The sequence below is a fragment of the Rhipicephalus sanguineus genome, chromosome 7, assembly GCF_013339695.2.
Source record: "Rhipicephalus sanguineus isolate Rsan-2018 chromosome 7, BIME_Rsan_1.4, whole genome shotgun sequence".
In the NCBI taxonomy this organism is placed as follows: Eukaryota; Metazoa; Arthropoda; class Arachnida; order Ixodida; family Ixodidae; genus Rhipicephalus; species Rhipicephalus sanguineus.
In genome coordinates this window covers 80,628,972-80,649,503 of record NC_051182.1, presented here as the reverse complement: position 1 = coordinate 80,649,503, position 20,532 = coordinate 80,628,972, and the positions used below count along the sequence as shown (strand labels likewise).

The 20,532-nt window shown below is 48.7% G+C and overlaps 1 protein-coding gene across 1 annotated transcript; it reads left to right on the top strand.

The window, feature by feature from the left end:
• The first annotated feature begins 415 nt into the window (after positions 1 to 415).
• On the top strand, positions 416 to 18,532 carry LOC119400746 (juvenile hormone acid O-methyltransferase). Its single transcript, XM_037667719.2, has 3 exons — positions 416 to 1,014; positions 7,646 to 7,811; positions 18,346 to 18,532. The coding sequence occupies exons 1-3, from the start codon at positions 445 to 447 to the stop codon at positions 18,510 to 18,512; spliced, it is 903 nt and encodes a 300-aa protein (XP_037523647.1). The 5' UTR covers positions 416 to 444; the 3' UTR covers positions 18,513 to 18,532.
• The last annotated feature ends 2,000 nt before the right edge of the window (positions 18,533 to 20,532 follow it).

Genomic DNA, 20,532 nt, shown 5'->3' with positions numbered 1-20,532 from the left:
AACGGCCAATTTTCGCGTTTGTTGAGGCGTGAAAGGCTTTTGCCTTAATCACTAGACAGAGTTCTTCACTACGCTAATCAACCAAACAACAAGAGAATAACATCCTAGGCCACAGAAATCTACAGTATCTATGCATAAGCACTGCGTAGTCCTCTATGAGTGCCTGTAAACAAGTACTCAACAAGTATCGGCGAGCGCTGGACGGCGTGGCTGACAAGATATAGAAGTTATCATTGGCAGAAACCGTTTTATCGCAGATGCAGAGATAGCTAACGCTCGCACTCTCGGAGAACTGAATACGCAGCGAACAATAGAAGATACTGGCTCACTGTAGCTGCGAAATCATACACACGGCGCGCATTATCTAGAAGGACATTCCTCTGCTTGGCGTTCTCATGTAGCACTTGCGGGGAGCAGCGCATAGCCAGCGCACCACTTGCCGCGATGTCCAGTTCTCCTATCCTGGATAACGAAGCCGCAAATAGTGAGGATCATCAGACTGAAACGATAGAGGAAGGCCTTGACCCGGTCTCATTCACTTACCTGAAGGCTAACATGTACCGAGAGCACCAGAACGTGTTGGAAAAGGTGAAATTTCGGCAACAGCAGGGCGATGATTGGAGGTACCTAGATTTGGGCTGTGGACCGGGTAACTTTCTTAAGGAAATCTTGCTTCCCCGGCTGCGCCCGTGTAAGTGCGTCGTGGCTGTTGATTCGTCGCGTCAGATGCTGAGTTACGCGCAACAGCACCATGATGCGCATGAGGTGTTTTTCGAACTTCTGGATATAGAACACGGAAATCCCAACGAGATTGTCGCAAAGTATGGACAGTTCGACCGCGTGTACGCGTTCCTGATATTTCATTTCGTAAAAGACCTCAACCAGGCTTACCGAAACGTATACCAGCTGCTCAGACAGGGCGGAGAATGTCTCGCCGTCAACTTCATGAGGACAGGCATTTCGGATGTGTGGCATCAGATCTACGAGAAGGAGGCGTGGAAGGAGTACGTACCGGTAAGTTTGTCCTTATTACCGGGATTACAAACAGTGGGTAAGTGCCTATAAAATTAGCACGGGTTCACGCGTTGGTGTTCGGGCCACGGTAGCCAGGTGTCTATTTCGACGTTCACTGATATAGGAGCTTCCCTAGCCACGTAGTACTGAGCTTTCGCCGCATCGTTTTATAAGTGCCTTTAGTTTCTGTTTTCCGTTGCACGAAGCATAAATTCATAGATATAGATAAAAAATAAATACAGCCTCATATGAAAACTCAGTGAAAAGTACGACGCAGGACGAAGAAGGAAACACACTCCACAAGCGCTCTTTTTTTCAGCTCCATGAGTCCTTAAGCAGAACGAGCTGCTCCAGAATTCATTGCCACTTAAAAATTCAACACTTCAGTTAATATGTTGGCATCTCTGCAAGATCTTCCTCATTATTTGTGAGAGCTCGTTGATTGCCACTTCAGTTTCACTTCGAAGCCTAAAATCGATTTAACTTATAGCATTATGAAAAAAGCGTGTCCTAGGACACGCCTATGTAGATGCTCTAGGAGCGCATTTATGTATTGACGATTCTTTGCCGAATCACGGCAACGCCAGTGCTTCAATTGCAAACGATAACCACGTGTTAATACGACCCGCAATATAGCGAGAGCTCTATTTTAGCAAGTATGCGCAGGCCTTACTTCCCACCCTTCAGAGAGCCCCTATCTGGCTTTATTTTCCTAGCATATATCGTACTTTGGCGGTGTAGTCGCAATTTCATCCTTGCTTATCACATGAAAAGGGGGTACACATGTTTTAAGTGGTATATACGTGTCTAAGTGAGCACGTAAAGGTTGCTCAAACAGACTTCACAGCTAGGTCCGTTTCAGTAACGGAAGTGACGAAATTGCCTCAGTAGTATGGCACACAAGATTATAAGCCTAAGGTTAAAAATTAATGTGTGTAGAAACATGAAAAATTTATATGTCTTGCACAGCCATCATACAGTCATAATGAACGATACGATGCAAAAACAATCCCGAGTGACTCCTTCCTTACCGGTCAGTGAAGACGTTCACACTCATTAAAAGTGCTTCTTCTTCTGAAGTGTTTTTTACACAGAGCACAATAATACAGTCAAACACGATACATGTTTAAAACAAGATTATGTGACCAGTTTTTCAAAACCGTACACCATTTAAAGCTTTAAAGCGCTGGTTGCCAGGCATGCATCTTAGGGATACATACATATATTTATTGGTGAAGGAAACCCAACTCTATGCCGGAATAATCAAATCATGTATGAATAGAATATAAATAAATAAACACCCACAAAGTAAGGGAAACTTTTCCAAATGATAGGGCAAAAAGCTCTCTTGTAAGGTAAACATTTAGCGCGTGATGTTCAGCGTGTCATATTCGCCGGTAACACAATTGAACGTATAAAAAAATGAGCAGAGAAAACGAAGGCACACGAAAGGCGCGCCCTCAAGAAGGGGTTCCATTATGGCAGGCTAACGCTGCCGAAAGTGACGCGCATTTCACTGACCATTAATACAGTCTTAAAGAACAAACGTCAAAGTAATCATATCGGCATAATTAGAGAGACACGTAGCGAATTTTACTCACCGTATACGTTTTTGATGTCTTAAAGGGGCAACACAGAGCGAGCGAAAGGTGCTGACCACGGCAAACGGCAGCCTTGGGGGGGATCGGAGATCTCTGTTCGTTCCGCGTTCGTTCTGGCGGTGTTACGTCACAAAAGTGGGCGGTCCGCAGCTCTCTTCCGCCGAGAGGAAGACGACAGCCAATCGTCAAGCGGTGAGCGGCGAGCTTTCCGGAAGTAGACGCGCATCGTTTGTCCTCGGCAAAGGGACCGAATATTTCAAAACGAAGTGTTTCTCGCCTTCTAATAAATACAGTTGTTATACGAAAAGATATTGTTTTTCTTTTCAACCTCAAGCAGTTTCTGAAACAGCAATAGCTTCGAGTGCTGATATTTATTGGTGTCAGTTTTTCTAACGTGCTTGCTATGTTAAGTCGCGCATGCGAAAAAAAAAGAAAAGTAGCGGTTGGCGCAGTTTTTCAAAATGTCGTCCCACCGGAATGTCTGGCTTGGCTCCCGGGCGTCGGATCGTCAAAGGGAGCTTCTGCTGGCTTTTATAAAAGAGCACCCACAGATAGTTACGCCGTCGCGCCCGCTGGGGCCGTCGTTAACGAGCGAGGACCGGGACGACACGTGGCAAGAGCTGGTAGCGCTTTTGAACTAAGAAGTCCCTGCGCGTAAGACCACTGCCCAGTGGCAGGCCCGTTCATTTCGTTCGCACTGTTCGTTTAGAGAACCGAAAGCGACGCCGCACTCGTTCATGGCTTCAAACGCATCTCGCACTTCAACCGCAAGAGAAGCACACGTCGCAAGCGCCATTTTCTGAAAATCAGCTGTTGCGGCAGCCGCAACCACCGCATCATGCCGTGCGAAGCCGTTTGTTCGCTCGAGAGAACGCGTGCGAACGGCCTCGCGATCCGTTCGTTTGTAGCAGACGACATGCTCGTTATGACGCGGTATGACGTCACCAAAAAATAAAAGATCAAGAAAAAAGATAAATGGCTACGCCCCTCAGAGACGTGGTTTTTTCCGGCTTCGGCTAATCGCGTGCGCCGCCAGAATGGGTGCAGAACGAACGGCGCAGAACAGAGATCGCCGATCACCCTACTCGTTATGGCGCGATATGAGGTCACCAAAAAAGAAAATATCAAGCAAAAAAAAGAAATGGCGACACCCCCCGGTCTTGAATGGCATCTCCCGCTTCAGCCAATCAGCGCGCTTGTTCTTCCCCAGGAGAACGAACAAGCGGAACGAACAGATCTCCGATCGCCCCCCTTGTTCGTTCTTCTCTCGTTGTCGTACTTGCAGTAATCTTGAACGAATACAAGCGCGACAAAAACGAGGACGAGAATAGAGAAGACAGACAAGAGCGCTGACTGGCAACTAAAGTTTATTCCGGAAAGAAGCAGCAACTGGAAACCTAAGAAAAGAAACATCCATCACGCATGCTCAATGTGACAAAACGAGCAATGAAAGGCTATGTGGCTGATGAAACGTGGACGTGACGAAAGCTATCCGTGAGGAATGATACTTCCGCATCTGATGGTGCTAACGGAGGCTGACTGATGAAATTACCACCTTCCAGTGACATGTAAAACGCCTCCATGATATTCGGTCAAGATGGAAGTACACCAACTCGCCCAAGTGTCAGTTCTGTTGCAATAATCGTCGGTCCGATAAACCTTACAGTGCTGCATCGTCATATTAAATTAGCGTATCAAATTCGGGAACGACTAATGTTATTCCTACTAACCTCGCTGTGCCTAAATTGGATATTTCAGTTCTGAGCAATCATTGCGGGTAACAAGTGTTCTGATGAATGCCCTCGACTGGTCACTGACAGGGAATGTGCTGCTAACATTGATGAACGAAACATCTAATCTATTATAACAAGCTTTACTAACGTAGTTATCCATTTCTCCTGAGTGACAATGTAATGCGTTTTGACAAATAAATGCATTTTATTGATATATAACAAGAACTGCCTGCTTTCTTTTCTCCAGTGAATAACAGAATGAAACTCTACGAAATAATTCCTGACCGGGAATGTGTTAAGTGGCCTCAGAAGAAGGCTGCTCTTGCGAACGTACACCACAGAAGTGACACATTCTCTTTTTGCGCAGGAAGCACCAATGCAGGTGTTATAGTTTTCTAGAGATTGCGTTTCGATTTAAGTTTGCTGAACAACCACGACTGGCGGAGACCACACAAGTAACCTAATGATAACTAAGTGCTCGCACTGAAGTTTAATTCTTCAGTAGAATTCCAGAACTGTTATGACCGCTGAACTATACATGTTTCAAGTTATATTATCATACTTTAAATTTTCAATAGAACATAGCGCCTGTGTCACTACTAAGCCCTGCATGTGACCAGACTACCAACTAGTGTGATGGACGTGGCTTGTTAGCCTCGAGCACCGTATAAGATATATACTCTTTAGATCAGGACACCCGCGACACGCGATCAACCAGAAAAAGTAAGAACGCCGCGCGCCCATCGACCCGCTGACGGCAGCGGATATCTTTCGGTGGGATAGCGCAACTTAAAGCAAAAAAAAATTGTTGTGGCTTAGCTCGGCTATGCCAGGATATACGTAGCGCCAGCTAAGGTTCAGCTGATTATTCTTAGCTCTCCTGGTTGTCTAGGAATAGCTTCATTACCATGCTTACTGTTGCTTCAATTACACACACATGGTGTACCCATTATGTGGCACATGCATATTTATAATTTGCTCAACGCCATTTCTCTATTGCCGCAAAGACGCTGGTCAGTGTAGTAACACGCCGCCGTCTCTATGACAGCGTCTCGTGCCCGATACGAATGCCTGGCGCAGCGCTGGTAGAGTGTACTAGAATATTCTAGTACACTCTAGCGCCGGCGTTGGGACCGGGCAACGCTGCCACGGCTATGACATCGCCTCTCTGGAATGCGCAGATCGGCGAGGCGCGCGGCGGCTCCGGTGCACCAGCTGTGCGCAGTGTGACGTCACTGCTCCTCGCGCATGTGCAGCACGGCTCTTGTACGTGCACGCGAAACCGTTCCGGCTCGGCCAGTGTAGCGAACGCTACAAAACGCGTTACCTTAGCAACTGGTGCTTCGCGGGAAATCTGAATTTCGTAGTCAGCGAACGCGGCTATGGCACGCCAGCAACTCAAGTTGAAAACGTATGCCACGTTCATCGCGGGCGAAAAACGCGACATGTGGCAGACGCCGGCGTCTGCCGACCGCGTCGCTTCCGCGTCTGCCCACGTCGGACCCCGTCTTTAGGTTGCGTCGTCCCGCCGATGGTTACCCGCTGCCGTCACCAGGCCAACAGACGCGAGCCGTTGTAATTTTATCCGATCGAACGCGCCTTGCATGCATGCTGAGAAGTGTCCCTCCCTGAAGAGTTTATATCTTACACCGTGGCCTCAAGATAATTGAGTGGCACCCTCTCGCCGGTGACGTCAGCAGGGTGCCAGGATCAACGCCAACTAAATAAACTTAGTAAAGGCCAGGACACTCTACCGCATACGTCCCACATCATCAGCGCTAGTGGGCTGGATTTCCTCAGTGGGCCGCTCTTGCTCTGCAGGCGCTAGCAGCCACGCAGTCACTGCGGGGCAGTGATGCTTGTTGCGTTGCACGCTGTTCTTGACGGCGGTTTCTTGCATTCACCGGCGTTCGGCGGCGCGTTGGCATCGGCGCTTTGGTCACTTCAGAATTACTGGACTTCGGCACAGGATGTATAACGGCTTTCTCATGTGCTGGCTGTAATCCCATGAAGAGTTCACAGCTGCAATCTGTGCAGAAAAGGACATGTTGCATTGCTCTCGGAGTACCATCGGTCGCTTCGAACTTGTGATGTGTGCTGCTTGTGTTTGTGGGCGGGGTCGGCGGTGAATGACCAGACTGTGAGGTGCGACAGGCAAGTGTTTTGTACTCCATATTTGTGGATACTACGACTCCGTGGTGGCAACTATAAGCATGACTGTGTTGCTTTCCTCTGCGACGATATGATTTGGCCGCAGGCATGGACGGAAGGAAATATTAAAGCTTGGAAAATGAGTGACGAGAACCGTGGTGTTCTTCACGAGAAAGTCCAAGCACTCGTGAAACTTCCCAGGTACTGTGTTGGTGATCTCGACACGTAATTTCCACTCCGGTAAATTCGAGACAGACCTTCTTGAAGATCGTTTTGGGAGGTACAGGTGCCTGCCTGGGTTCCATTACGATGCATTTACCAGACAGCTGTGCGAAAGTGAACACAAGCTTCGCCTGCAAACACACTACCACAGGTTGGTGCGTCCGCTGGAAACCCCACCGGCGACAACCAAAACATAGAGGAGTTTGAAGGAGGAGCAAGCGTACGGCGAAAAGGCTGGAACGACGTCTTGACTTCCCGAGTAATACTAAAGCTAAATGTCATTTTACTGGTGATAGCGTATGCGACAGGGTACCCAATGCATGTGACCCTCAAGAAGCTAAAATATGACTACTGGCGGCGGCCCCTCCTATATCTAGTTCTTTTCTGTTTGCTATTTTCTAAGGAATATGCAAAAAGTTCTGCCCTATTTGCTGGTGTACTGCGAGTGGCAGATTCTTCTTTTTATTCTTGAGCGCCAGAATAGGTGACAGAAAAAAATTCTCGATGTAAACTTCGAGACTCACACTAAAAACTACCAGCTGCTAGTGTACCGAAGGTGGGGAAGCACATTTATTCGTTTTCTGGCGAACAGAGTACACATATATAAAACAGATGAAAACGCCTCATCCATTGCAACTTACAAAGAACTGCAGTGTTTGTAAATATGAGGCTGTAACCTTCGACAGTTTGGCGTCTTTCTGGCTGTATGAGTTGTCAAAGCAGACAGTACGAGGGTAGCTCATGACAGCCTTCTCAAAATTGCAACGTTGTCTTCGAGCTTGGTTGACCTGTTCACATTTACAGCCTCGAGGTCTTATAGGAAATCACTGAAAAAATATCAAGCGCTGTTGAGCCCTTTTGATTTTGAAATACCAGTTATAACTGACTTGGAAACATGAAGTTTTGTTCGTTATCTCTGCGCAGAACCCAGTCGAAGTTCTGTCGAAGAGATTCTGCTTCAACGAGGAAGTGCCACATAAAGCATTGGTCACTGATGAGATGAATGCAGTTGCAGCTGCTGGACTGGACATTGTTGATTGTCATACGTACACGAGCCAATGGATCTTTCCAACCGCCGACGCATGGCTTGGTAAGTAGGACCACTTCTCAATGGCGGCTGCCATTATAGGTAGTTCGTCCATAGATGGCATATAATTTTAATACCGTGCAAAGAAATACGATATGAAAGACGGCAGATGAACATATAAACACGAAACTCGTTCAAAAGAGCACAGAAGCGGCAGGATTTATCAACTGCGGGTGCCACCAACATACACACGAAATCGTTCCTATGTTGCAGCTTATATTCGACGCGTTTTGAATGTTATAACAAAATTATGACGGCGACCATGCATAATTATTTTCTTTTTCCACCAGGTAGAGAGGTGAGAAGGGGGCGTGAGTTCGGTATTTTCATGTTTCCGTGTTACCGGTCGCTCTTGCCACAGTCTGCAGGGAAGCACCGGGGAAGCAGGTATTCTCTTTATTGCGATATCATTTATATAGACCCTGTCTGTGGGTTTGCGCCGTCGCCATTACCGTCGCCGTCATGCTTTCTATAAAGTCCACAACAACATTAGAATTCGTAGGTTTCGCGTTATCGGCGCGCGAGCGCTGCCGACGAACGCGGCTGAAACAGAGATGAAACGAGCCGGCCATCTCCGCTGCGCAAAAGGCGCAGGCTATCACATCGCCCCTTGTGCAAGAGCTGCCGTGAATGGCTCCTCAAGCAGAGAAGAAACCCCCGGCCGTCTGTCGTCGCGCGTATAGCATCGAGGGGGAGGGGCAAGGTTGCTGCGTCTATCGGACAGCACCTGCGAACTTGGACACAGACATTAGTAGACGACTTCTACATTTGTACGCGCTGTTCTCTCACCCCTTAGCTCGCGTTAATCTAATATCTGGGCTTTTACGTTTCAAAACCACGAAATGATTATGAGGGACGCCGTAGTGGAGGGCTCCGGAAATTTGGACCACCTGGAGTTCTTTAACGTGCACGTAAATCCAAGTACGCGGGCCTCATTCATTTCCGCCTGAATCGAATGCAGCCGCCGCGGCCGGGATTACATGCCGTGACCTTCGGGTCAGCAGTCGAGCGCCATAACCACTAGATCACCGTGGCAGGGACTTACTTCGCGTTGAGCGACCGACAGCACGAAAAGCGCTTTGCTCCCTGGAGTCGCCGTATTTCCTTACGCCAACGTTTTGTAGAGTTACGCGAGTTCGGATTATAATGGAGTTATCTGTTAGCCTTACATTGTAAAACATTCGAATTTCTTGCTGTCGTATACATTGCTCCGCTGTTGCGACAATACAGTGAGGTTTTTTGACATGCGACTGCTCACACCAGGCGGACCTCAGCTGTTCGCACGTTACGGAGCCGCTCATGGCCGGTGACCATTGACACGCATCCGGCATGCGCTGAAGAGAGCCTCTGATGCAGCGTCTAACGCCAGTAACGATAAGATGCCGGAACATTCGTTGGGTGTTACTGGTGAAAATGCCAAAAACAGTGTTTTTACGCTTGGTCGGTTTTCCCGCTGCCTGCCATGTGCCATGTGCTACTAAAGCATGCGTCACGTTTTGACGGTGTGTAAGTGTTTAAGGGCCATACACTAAACTCAAGAATTTAAATAAATAAATAAATCATATAGGAGCCTTCCCCTAGCGGGGAAATTGGGGCAAGTGAAACTTGGCGTGCGCATGCCTGACCTACGGCAATTATTTATTTCGCATTCCGAAATGCTGCCTCTTAGCGCAAGCGTTTGATTTCATAATAGTTAGTGGCCGTCTCCGGAACGCTGTTTTCGCGTTGAATGGGCATGGCATCTTTCATGTTCTTTCCAGCGTTCGTCAGCCTCTATAGAGGCTGATAGATACTTCTATAGCAGCGCCTCATGAAGGGCTATCAAGCAATCTGGGAACCACGATTAGGAATGCTTAGGAATAAATGATTAGGAATCGAAGTCTGAATTTTCCTGAAATGTCGAATTCTTGATATGGACCTCACGCCTTTTCCAGTAAGTTGCTTTTAGTCCACCAACATGAAATATTTCAATGAAGCACCCATTGAAGTGTACTGCTTACCAACAGCTTTTTGAATCATCGCTAGAACACACTCATATGTCTCAGTTCAGTTCAGAAAGGGCAAGCATTGCCGCATCGCCTATGCTCCGTCTCACAAGCTGGTTGCAGCACTGTGGAAGCTACGGGGCTGCTTAGCTAATAGGAAGAGGGAGCACTTTTTTTATTGGCGCCAGTATGCCCTACGGTATAAGTTAAATAAAAAGAAAGAGTTCTGTTTCGCGGATAGTGGTCAGGAGCGGTCGATGCAAAGGCCCATGCGTCCAGCCAACATTGGTCCAGCGCGTTAATTCAGGTGGTCGACCTGGGTTGTAGTGAAGGCCCTCGTAGGTGGTGGGTGCGAGCCTTGTGAAGGCCCGGGCAGGCCCCAAGCATGTGATCGATCTTTGCCTATGTTGCTGGGGCAACGCAGAAGGGGCATGTCGTTGGGGGCTGTGCACCGGATGTCCATGCAGCCCGGATGGCAGGAATCAACGCGGCGCCCACACGGATCCTCCTGAGCGCAACCTTTTCTCGGCGAGTTAAGCCACCGGGAAGGTCCCAGCCACGCGAAGGAATGAGTGCACGCGTGGAGCGCCGGAGGGTTTCTTTGTGCAGGAGCAAGCTGTCCTTTGCGGACAAACGAAGTAGAGGCAGCGGGTGTTGAACTTCCGCTGGATGGCAAGCGGCATCGGCGGCCATTTGAGCCAGTGTAGACCGACATGTCCACAATAGGGTACCCAAGCACAAGTTTGCGGCGCGACGACTGCGCCGCGCTGCGGCTCTGGAGAAAAGCTTTGGTGCGACTGGGTGCATGCGCCGCCGGCTCAGCCTGTTTGTCAACAGCGGGAACGCGCGCACGCGCGCGTTGTTCAGTCGGTACGGGGAACTGGGGCGCCGTGCCGACAGCTTGGCACGCTGAACCGAGAGGCTTGCATTTCGAAGCTGCATTTTCACGTTGGCAGAAGCGACCCCGCGGAAGCGCAAGCGAGGTCCGAAGTATTGCTGGGTCATGGTGTGCCACAACAGTGCAGACAACACCAAGGCACGCGATTCACGTGTGAAACTGTATCGGTTCTCGGGCATGTCGCACAAAAAGTAAAGGCGGCAAGCGTGGATAGCTGACAGCGCTGTTGCGACTTCTATTTTAGCTGTCTGAGTTCATCGCTTTCTTTCGTTTCGACTACATGAATCAGTGCGTAACTCGGCGGATGCACGCAGCGACTACGGTAATAATTACTCGCTGTCTTCTCGCATTGTGAAAGTCCACTTACGGTTGTAGGCGAAACAACGTTGTGTTTTGATTCCCCGGGTTCGTTAAACCTACCCGTTGTAGCTGAACGTTCACACTCGCGTTATACCAAGCGTTGCGTAGTTGGTTGAATTCACTTGAACTCGGCACATTGTCAGAATTAAATAGTCAACTTCGCGCCAAATTCACATTCACACAGAAGAAGAAACACAAGACAGGACGGGCGCTATTTAATTCAGACATGCACCAACTAGCCCGACAGCGAGTTCTACATTGTCAGAAGTTCGGCGCCTGTAATTCATGCGTCAGGAAGGCTGCTTTATCACGCTGGAACGGACGTCCGTGCATTTTTAGCAAGCTTTGACATCGTTCAGCAGGTTTGCTTTCTTTTTTTCACTTCATTAGGGTGATATTTAAACCGCTAAATATGACTGGCTCTTAATACATGCTTCGCAAGTGCAACCTTGAAGTAACCGCCTTCTGACTTTGTGCGATTCTCTAGCCGCGTTCGCGCAGCAGGTTTTATACGCCTGTCAAGTCGATAGCCTCATAAAAAGAGAGTGCAAGCATGACGCGAGAGCCAAAGAAACGAGGCGAGCAGTTCATCTTGATTCACAGTGGTCAAAGCTCAGCTAGCTGCCTCGCGTCTTAATCGGCGGGTGATTCTCCAGCTGCACGGAGGATTTGACTCTAACCTTGTCAGCAAACAGTGCCATGGCCGTAGAATTTCTTTTTTTCGCACACCGCAAACGTTTGTTTGTTCACGAAAATGCACGGCTGCTACTCCAAGCATATATATATATATATATATATATATATATATATATATATATATATATATATATACAAAAGTCACAAAGAAAAATAATCCAGAAATACGTTCCGACGCGCGGAATCGAACGGGCGACCTCTCGCTCCGCAGCGCGCGGCGTTAGACGGCTAGACCACGAAGAGTGCCGTAGTTCAACATGATAACGGCGAGCTATTTATATATACCATTTACTTCAGCGTGCTCTCTTGCTCACCAGCAAGATGGCGCGAAATGCGCGAGGGGCGCACTCTAAACGTCGTCGCCCCACTCGTAGTGATGCGCTCACGCCTCCGTGCACTTCACCCTACAGGGCATGGTCGCCTGCGCGCGCGCTTTTCTTGCGGAGTGGGAGGGGGGTTGGGGGAGGGTCTGTTTGTATGTCTCGTGCTTTCACCGCGATGTCCGCGATGAAGTTACACAGCGTAGGAAGGTCCCTTCGCTCGCCGCATCGGCCGCGATTGTGAAACGAGCGCGTTTTTCAAACAGAAATGAGTAACAACTGCAGCAGTTAGTTCGCGCTCGTCCTGTGTATACCTATGCGTTCGTTTCATGTGTCCTTTATGTTTCAGCAGCGCGCTTTAAGTGTCGAGCTGTGACAGGTAATAGTTGGCGCTCGTCCTGTGTGTGTTCTTTTCGTGCATCCTTTGCGCTTGAGCAACGCGCTGGAAATTTCGAGCTGCTTTCCGTTCTTCGCGTTACATTCCAATTTGTTGCTACCGCATTCATTGCTTCGCCGTTGCGGCGAAACTGTGACTTTTTTTCGCTACTTAGCTGCACTGGGAATGATGGTAGACGCTGGGCTTCACCTAAACTTCGATGGACCGCTTTCAAAGAGCTGTGACGCATCTGTAAAGAGCTGGGACGCATCACCACGAACACAAACGACTGGCCACATTGCCCGCAAGTCCGCTTGCAACGCTCGGGCACGCGCGCCGGAACCGGCTTTAAAGAGAACTCGTGAACTACGCGCATTGCCAGTGCGCAGCGTGTGTCAGAGTGAAGCATGTTAAGCCAGCCGGGCGATGTGTGTGGCTGTAGCAACTTTTAAGGCGGTAGTGGGTGTTTACTGTGAATGTTACCTCACCTATATCCATTTCACATCTTTGAGACAATTCTGCTCTTGTGTTTACATCCAGACTTAAACATTTGGAGGCGTCCATGGGAACAGCCGCTGGAAACGGCGAGATCTCTTCGCTTTTGGACTTCCTCTCGAACCGGATGCCCTCTCCCGTCTCTCGGATGCATATGCGCCAAGCCCAACACTTCGCTATACGGGATAGCCTGCTTTACCGCCGCAACTACAACTTGATCGGCCGAAAGTGGCTGCTTGTTATTCCTCGATAGCTCCGCTCTTACATCTGCGCCATGGTTCACGATGAGCCACAATGCGGCCACGCTGGTGTCTTAAAGTCATACATTGGCCTGTAGCTTGGGAACTACTACTGGCGCGGTATATACCGTTTCGTCCGCCAGTACATCATGCCATCCCCTATGTGCCATCGAGGCAAGACGCCTCTTCATCATCATCGCTAGTTCATTGCAACCTTCACAGTGTCCCGCGCGGCCTTTCGAGCGCGTCGGAATTAACCTGTAGTGCCGCTTCCTTAAACTCCAAGCGACAACCGCTGGGTTATATTCGCCAGCGATACCCTGACGTAGTATGCTGAAACATCAGCGCTAATTTCTGCTACTCTAAAAGACGTGGCTAATTTCATACTTCGAAACCTCGTCTTAAGGCATGGAACAAGTCGAAAATTACTTAGTGACAGCGGCCATGTTTTTCTATCCGACGCTATTGCAGTCGTGATGAGGGTGTGCCTCATCATACACCGCACTACCACGGCATATCATCCGCAAAGTAATGGGATCACAAAGCGTTTTAAGCACACCCTTGGCAATATGCTCACTATGTACGCTTCATCGAACCACACTAATTGGGACAGCGTACTGCCTTTCGTCACGTATGCCTACAACACTGCAACACAAAGTACCACTGTATTCTCACCTTTCATTCTTCTTTACGGACACGACCTTAATCCACAATGGACACAATTCTTCCTTGCAGGCCTGACTCTACAGAATTCGCAAGGGTTTCTGTAGCAGCTGCATATGCCCAATGCGCATAACTTGCTCATTCGTTTACATCGCATGACCAAATTCGCCAGAAACATGGCCACGATGAACCGTGTACTGCTATATGCTTTGCTCCTGGTGCACTGGTATGATTGTGGGTTTCATCTACTCCTCCGGTACTTTCTCACAAGTTACCTTGGGAGTACCACGGCCCTTATCGGGTACTGCAACAAACGTCCGCATTCAACTACCTCGTAAAGTCACTCGACACGTCTTGGGACAAGTGTCGTCACGGACAAGAAAACGTGCACGTTTTCCGGCCCAAGCAGTAGAACGATAACCGTGTGTTCTCTTGCCCAAAGGTCGCCATGATGGCTCCCTTGTTGCCCGCGAGTGGTTGTAATGAAGGCAGTGTACATACGGCTTTACTAAGAGAGAAGAGGAAGACTACGACGTGCGATCGCTTCCCGTTCGTTTAGCTAGCAGTTGTAGTATGCAAACATCTGTTCAGTTGTGATGACTTCTACCATTAAAACACCCTGATTTGACTACATTGATTATTGGCGCCTAAACAATATCACCAAGTGGGACATGTACCCTCTTCCACGTATTGAGGACGCACTGTACTGTCTCCATGGTCTCGACCTCCAACCTAGGTACTGGTAAATTGCTGTAGACGATGTGGATCGTGAGGAGACCACCTTCGTTACCCCTGATGGTCTTGACGAATACAAGGTCATGCATTTCGGTCTCTACGGTAATCCTTTCTCCAGCAATCTTTGAGAAAATAATGGACACGCCTCTTCAAGGATATAAATGGTCGAAGTGCGTGTGCTAGCGTGACGACGTGACAAGCGTTTTAACCACGTTCTCAAAACGCCTTCAGTGCCGTCCTACCATTGTATCAATATTCCGCCGAGCTGGCCTCTAGCTAAATTTATCGAAGTGCAGCTTCCGTCTTCGTCCAATTACGGTGTTGGGCCACCTTGCTGTCACTCGGGTACCTCGCTGAGTGTCCGACCAGATCAAGCAAAAGTACACACTGTCACTAACTTCCCCGTTGAACGCCCTGCCCAAGTTTCGTGCGCCTGTGATATTTCCGCCGGTTCGTGAGAAACGTTGCTACACTCGCATGCCAACTCACACATCTTCCCAAAGAAAACGTCTCATTTTGTTGGGGTCCTCTAGAAGCTGACGCCTTCTCTCAGCTAATCACCGCTCTAAGGACTCCACCTATTGATGCAAATTTTGACCAAGATACTCCCACAGAAGTGAACACAGACGCTAGTAGTCAGCTGCAGTTTTGCGCCAAACTGAACGCGACACAGGTCGTGTTATACAAGTCGTCTCCTTATGAATTCGGAAGGAAATGACGCTATAACACAACGGGAATGCCTTGCCCCTGCTTTGCGTGTTGTCACATATCATCACGCAGTCTGATGGCTTTATTCGCTAAAGGACCCTACTGGACAACTTTGTCTTTGGACGTTGTGTCATCTTACGGAACAATATGCGGCCCAATCACAAAAGTGATTGGGCCGATTTGTTCGATCTGGTTAATTGCCACTTTGAGGATGTTTTCAGTGTACCTATCAGACCCGCCGTTTATCCAGAACGTCGATCATCCGCGTACAATGCAAATCGTAGGCATGGAAGTTACATTAATACGTGAAATAAAGGGCGCGTGCCGAAAATTACTCGAATCAGGTACTGTGCTCCCTTAGTCGGGGGCTGTGCTTCCTGGCTCGTACCATTGCGGGCTGCTAAACTTATTTGGGAAGCCAATTTAGTTTTCTGGGGGAGGCGGGGTTCTTCGCTAGTTTGTAACAAACTGTGTAATCTGTGGAGCCCACTTCATAAGCCCCATGCGAGATGATGTAGCTGGGGTGCAGCTTCGTTCCTCGGGAAGACCTGGCGTTCCACATTTTGGCCAGAACGCTGCGTTCGCGTTGGGGCAGACGTCTTCTCCGTGGCCAAGCAGCCTGAACTTTATTAACGGATGTCTGTGCGGATGCAGTCAGTACAAAAGCGGACGCTCCATTCCTAGAGAGTGTCCAGGATGGAATCCCTGGAGCCCATTCGTCGAGCAGCTAGGATGTTGATCACTGGATTGCACTCGAGCAGATTAGACAACAAGTTGCTTTCTCAAAGCGAAGCCGACAGCTTGATGGTGCATTTCCACAAATTTTTCGGGTATGCGACATGCGTGGATACCTCGTAGCTGTTTGCCATCATGGTGAGGGTCGCGATCTTCAAATAGAGATAAGTGATCTCCATGCAGGAGGTGTTGATAGTGGTTGTATTGTTAATATCGCTGGCCAGGAGTCGATCTAGCGTTGTTGTGGAAGCGGAGAGGCCAATAGACTTGATCGGGACGTAAGCGAGAAGCCGGTTGTGGGCTTGTACGTTTGACTCCGCCGCGTACCCGAAAAATGATATTGTATTCAACGTCCCGGAGTGGGAGCTCAACTACGTAAAATGTGGCTTACTTACAGGCAATACTTAAGGGTGCTTGGTGATGTGAGCGAAGGCTTCTCGGTACCGAGGTGAACAAACTTCTCGCGAAAATTGATGATCGCTTTCGGAGTCACGTCGACATTGTCGGGGACGCCAATATTGCTCATCGCTGCTGCCGCTGCAAGCGATAACGACAGGGCCGAGACAATCGGGGTTCGACTGTTGCGCAACATCTGCGACAAACTGAGGTGGAAGGTCTCATTTCGGCTGAAGGGGGTTTCCATTGATAGCGGGTGAACTACAGCACCAGTGGTCCAAAACTCACAGCTGCTAAGGCAATATTTTGGTCAGAAAAACGAAAAATCATGGAGCCGATGCATCTCAAGACCACACCAGATCAGCCTCCTAAGCGTCTCCCTTCTGACATGTACTTGCCTAAGAACCTTTAGACTAACATAACTCATAAGTAGCTGTTTGAACAGACAAATCAAGTTATATACAAGACTTATGCAGCGGAGCCTTGCTTTCCACAGCGGTACGAAAAAAAATCAGTTTTCCCGCAAGATGAATGCAACAGAAACAAAATTGGAATGACATACGAACTAAGGCTAAATGATTTGTGAGCAATAGAAATGGCCATGAACCTCAGCGTGCTGCGATGTGCCTAAACCCATAAGATAGCTTTGACCACGACTAGCCGCGTGTTAATGAGAGGCGACTCCCATGCGCAGAATATTTTAGATCGTGAAGCATAAGATGGCTACGAAATGACTTTAGACAACCTCCGTCCGACCGTACTGGCACTCAAAGATGGAGGCGGTGGGATGCTGTCAATGTAACACATTACCCCGGAACGCTACCGGTGTGTGAGTGAGCAATTGGAGCAGAGGCAACGCACCTGACCGCAGCTTATGCAAATTAACCACACATTATTGGTCGTTGATCAAGCCACTGCCAACTTCGCTCTGGCAATAGCCACGGCCCGGCTGGAACGGAGACGCTGCGCGCGTGCGAATAAAGAATGCGCCCGTCGCCCCTCTAGACCGGCAGCGCGCTGTCCTGAACACAAACTCTGTAAAGAGCACGTCCACTGTGGCCCCGGCTAAGAATCCTTGCGCCTTCTCGCGCGGCCTTAGTGAACATGGCTGTTCACCAAGCAGCTCAGAGTTGCGTGTACAGGCAACTCTAAAGGACTTCTCTAAGTGGTTCGCCGCTTGAGTGCACCAGGATATATGGGATTCTGCCTGAATTCTCAAGGCCTCGCGCAGCGGAGCGAGAGGCCTTTGGTTAGATACCGCGCTCGTGAGCATAAGGAAAACATTTCTTCAGGGCTACCTTCCATAGTCAGTTTTACATATAAAACCTATCTCGGCTTATGCAGAACATACGGGCAACGTTGTCGCGGATGGCAGAAATGCGCCAGAGGTGCCCGTATAATTCCTGTCGCAATCGAAAACGCGTGCCAAGCCGAACCATGTATCGCGTAGGTCTAAATGTGCAGAAGCTCCGCCCTCATTATCAAGAAAAGCTGTCCACGAGGATAGCACACATATTTATCACCAGTTTGCCGGATGTCTCTGGGTCATATAGAGGATGGATTTTTATTTATTTATTTATTTATTTATTTATTTGTTTCAGACACAGAATGGGTCTTGGATGGCAAGGCTAAAGGCAGAACACTGTCTGCCTGACTGAGGCCTTGTCACCCATACATTGCTGCAACAGTGAGGCAGCATAGAACACAAGGGCAGACAAATTTCTACAAAAGAGTAACAATAATAAATTTGTTACATGTAAATGAAAAAAGTAACACAATTTCTAAGAAATAAGAAGTAGTATTGTTATGTTGGCGCCAGATTAAGATACTTCGGTGCTCGAGTGCTTTATTTATTTATTTATTTATTTATTTATTTATTTATTTATTTATTTATTTATTTTATTTCATTTTATTTTATTTTTTTCGTACAGAAAGCTACATAGGATTCTTCAAGCTGGACCAGAGGGTACCAGAAGAACGCCGCCGAGAATTCTGGGACGCACTAAAGATTGCACTTCTTGAAGAAATGAAGAAGTCAAGTGACGGAGTTAGCCTAAAATATGACATCATGGTCACGCACATGCAAAGGCCTTATTAAAGAAGCAGGGAGCGAAAACATTGCGGGAGGTGTCTTGCACCAGCACAAGATTTTACCGCTGAAAATTACAAAAACAACACACTGTTTTGAAAAAAAAGAAAGAGTAATAAACATTTCTTTTCTCCGATTTACGGTTATACCTTGACTCCTAGCGGCCGCCAGTAAAAGCTGGAATTATGTCATGACAAGCTCAAGCACGTGCCCGCTCAAGCAACACTGCTGGCAACACCTGTTCATCGTTGTGAGCGCTTCTCGATAGTGGAGGTGCGTCTGCAGCGACGCAGAAGCTGATCTGTTTGTTTTATGCATGCTTTTCTGCTGTAGGCCTTCGCTTGTGAAGCGTATGTAGCGGTTGAAGCAAATGTCCAGATACTCTTAAGTTGAAGGCTGCCATGGTGGGTCGCGATACGCCGTTGCATACGCTTCCTTGGAACGAAAGAGAGAGAGAGAGAGAAATGCAAAGGAAAGGCAGGGAGGTTAACCAGGTTGTACATGGTGTGGAATGATACGCTGAGTAGACACTGGATATGCGCTGCTCAGCAATCACGTCCAGCCTGGGGCCCTCTTGAAATGATTTAATTCATTCGAAACACTTCGTCACTTAGCTTCGTTGCTTCGATCAGCAGTCCAGTGCATCGGACTGCGTCTGAAAAACTATCAAATGCATCGACGGTGGCGCCATCTCGTTGTAACGTGCGCAAACGCGGCTGGCTTACGAATCGGCCGCGCTCTCTACCGTGATAATTTTCGATTGTACCCGAGACAGTAGCCACTGTAAGCACAGAACTATGGCACAGCCAAAGAGTTCCGCACATGCCGTGCCTCGTAGAGAGAAAACGAACTGTGCAGCCGTCGTACGCGGGCCGCGTAGGGTATGCACAAAGCCACGATAAAGAATGCGTCGACTAAGCCGCAAGTGCCTTTCTTGATGAACGAGGCTTACGACGCCAGGCATTTAACATCGCAGGTAACATCGTATATCCTGCTCCGCTGTGCGCAACGCCGCACCTCCAAAGAGCGCGGCCGGCCGGCCGCCCGTCCGACGAAAGTGTGGTAACGTCATGCCTTCCAACTCGCGTCGGCCGAGCAGCTTGCCGCACCCTCACGAAAACGTCGAAAAAATTTGGCCGCCTATCTGCGTGCTTCGCTGCAAATGTCGTCTAAAGACGATAGAAGTGGCACTGCGTGAGATATGGACGCCATCTGGCAATACGTCGGGAAACAGGAGTGCTGTGTTGCGGGCTGGTAGTCCCGGCGCAGCAGCAGGCGAAGACCGGCGGTGACCAACGCGACCAGCGGGGACGCCAGCCAGCCCGAACACGCGGTTTGGCGCGAAGCGCTGAAGCAGAAGAAACGTCCGCACTCAATGAGTACTCTCCACGCACTCTTTTATTTACACGTCGCCTGGGTAACACAGGAATGCCAGAGCGGCGCCACATGGCATTCGTACGGTGCAATACAGAACCGAAACCGAAACACAACAATGACCTCGTGCAAAGGGCACGGAGGAAAGCAAGTTTCAGCGCAGCTTAAGAAACTAGGGTCTTTAGAAATGCGTATGTATGAATTTTCTATTAAAGGAACACACCACCTAATAGTTACCTAGTGATGTTGCGCCTCAGATATGCATAATGTTTGCTTTTTGATCAAATATGTACACAAGTATGAACCTAGTCAGCCGTTCAAGATGGCTGGCCCTTGGGCAAGTGGTTCAACGTCGGCCGAGTGGCTGAATCGAGTGGCATGCCGACAAACAGAAAGACAGACCAAAATTTCTCCGTTTAAGTGTCCCAACAAAGACTATCGTCTTTAATAAAACCACCCGCCGAAAATTCGTTAAGCGACGACCTGCTTTAACAGCGAAGATGTTCTCGCACGGCGTAAAATGTCTGTCCTGACCTGAAGCTCTTATCGTCATGAACAGACACGCGCTTACTTTGTCCTCTTCCTCTTCATATTCTGCTTCGCTCGCAGAACGCGTGCGCCAGTTTCTCCGGCGTGGCGTGTAGTAACCCTGACG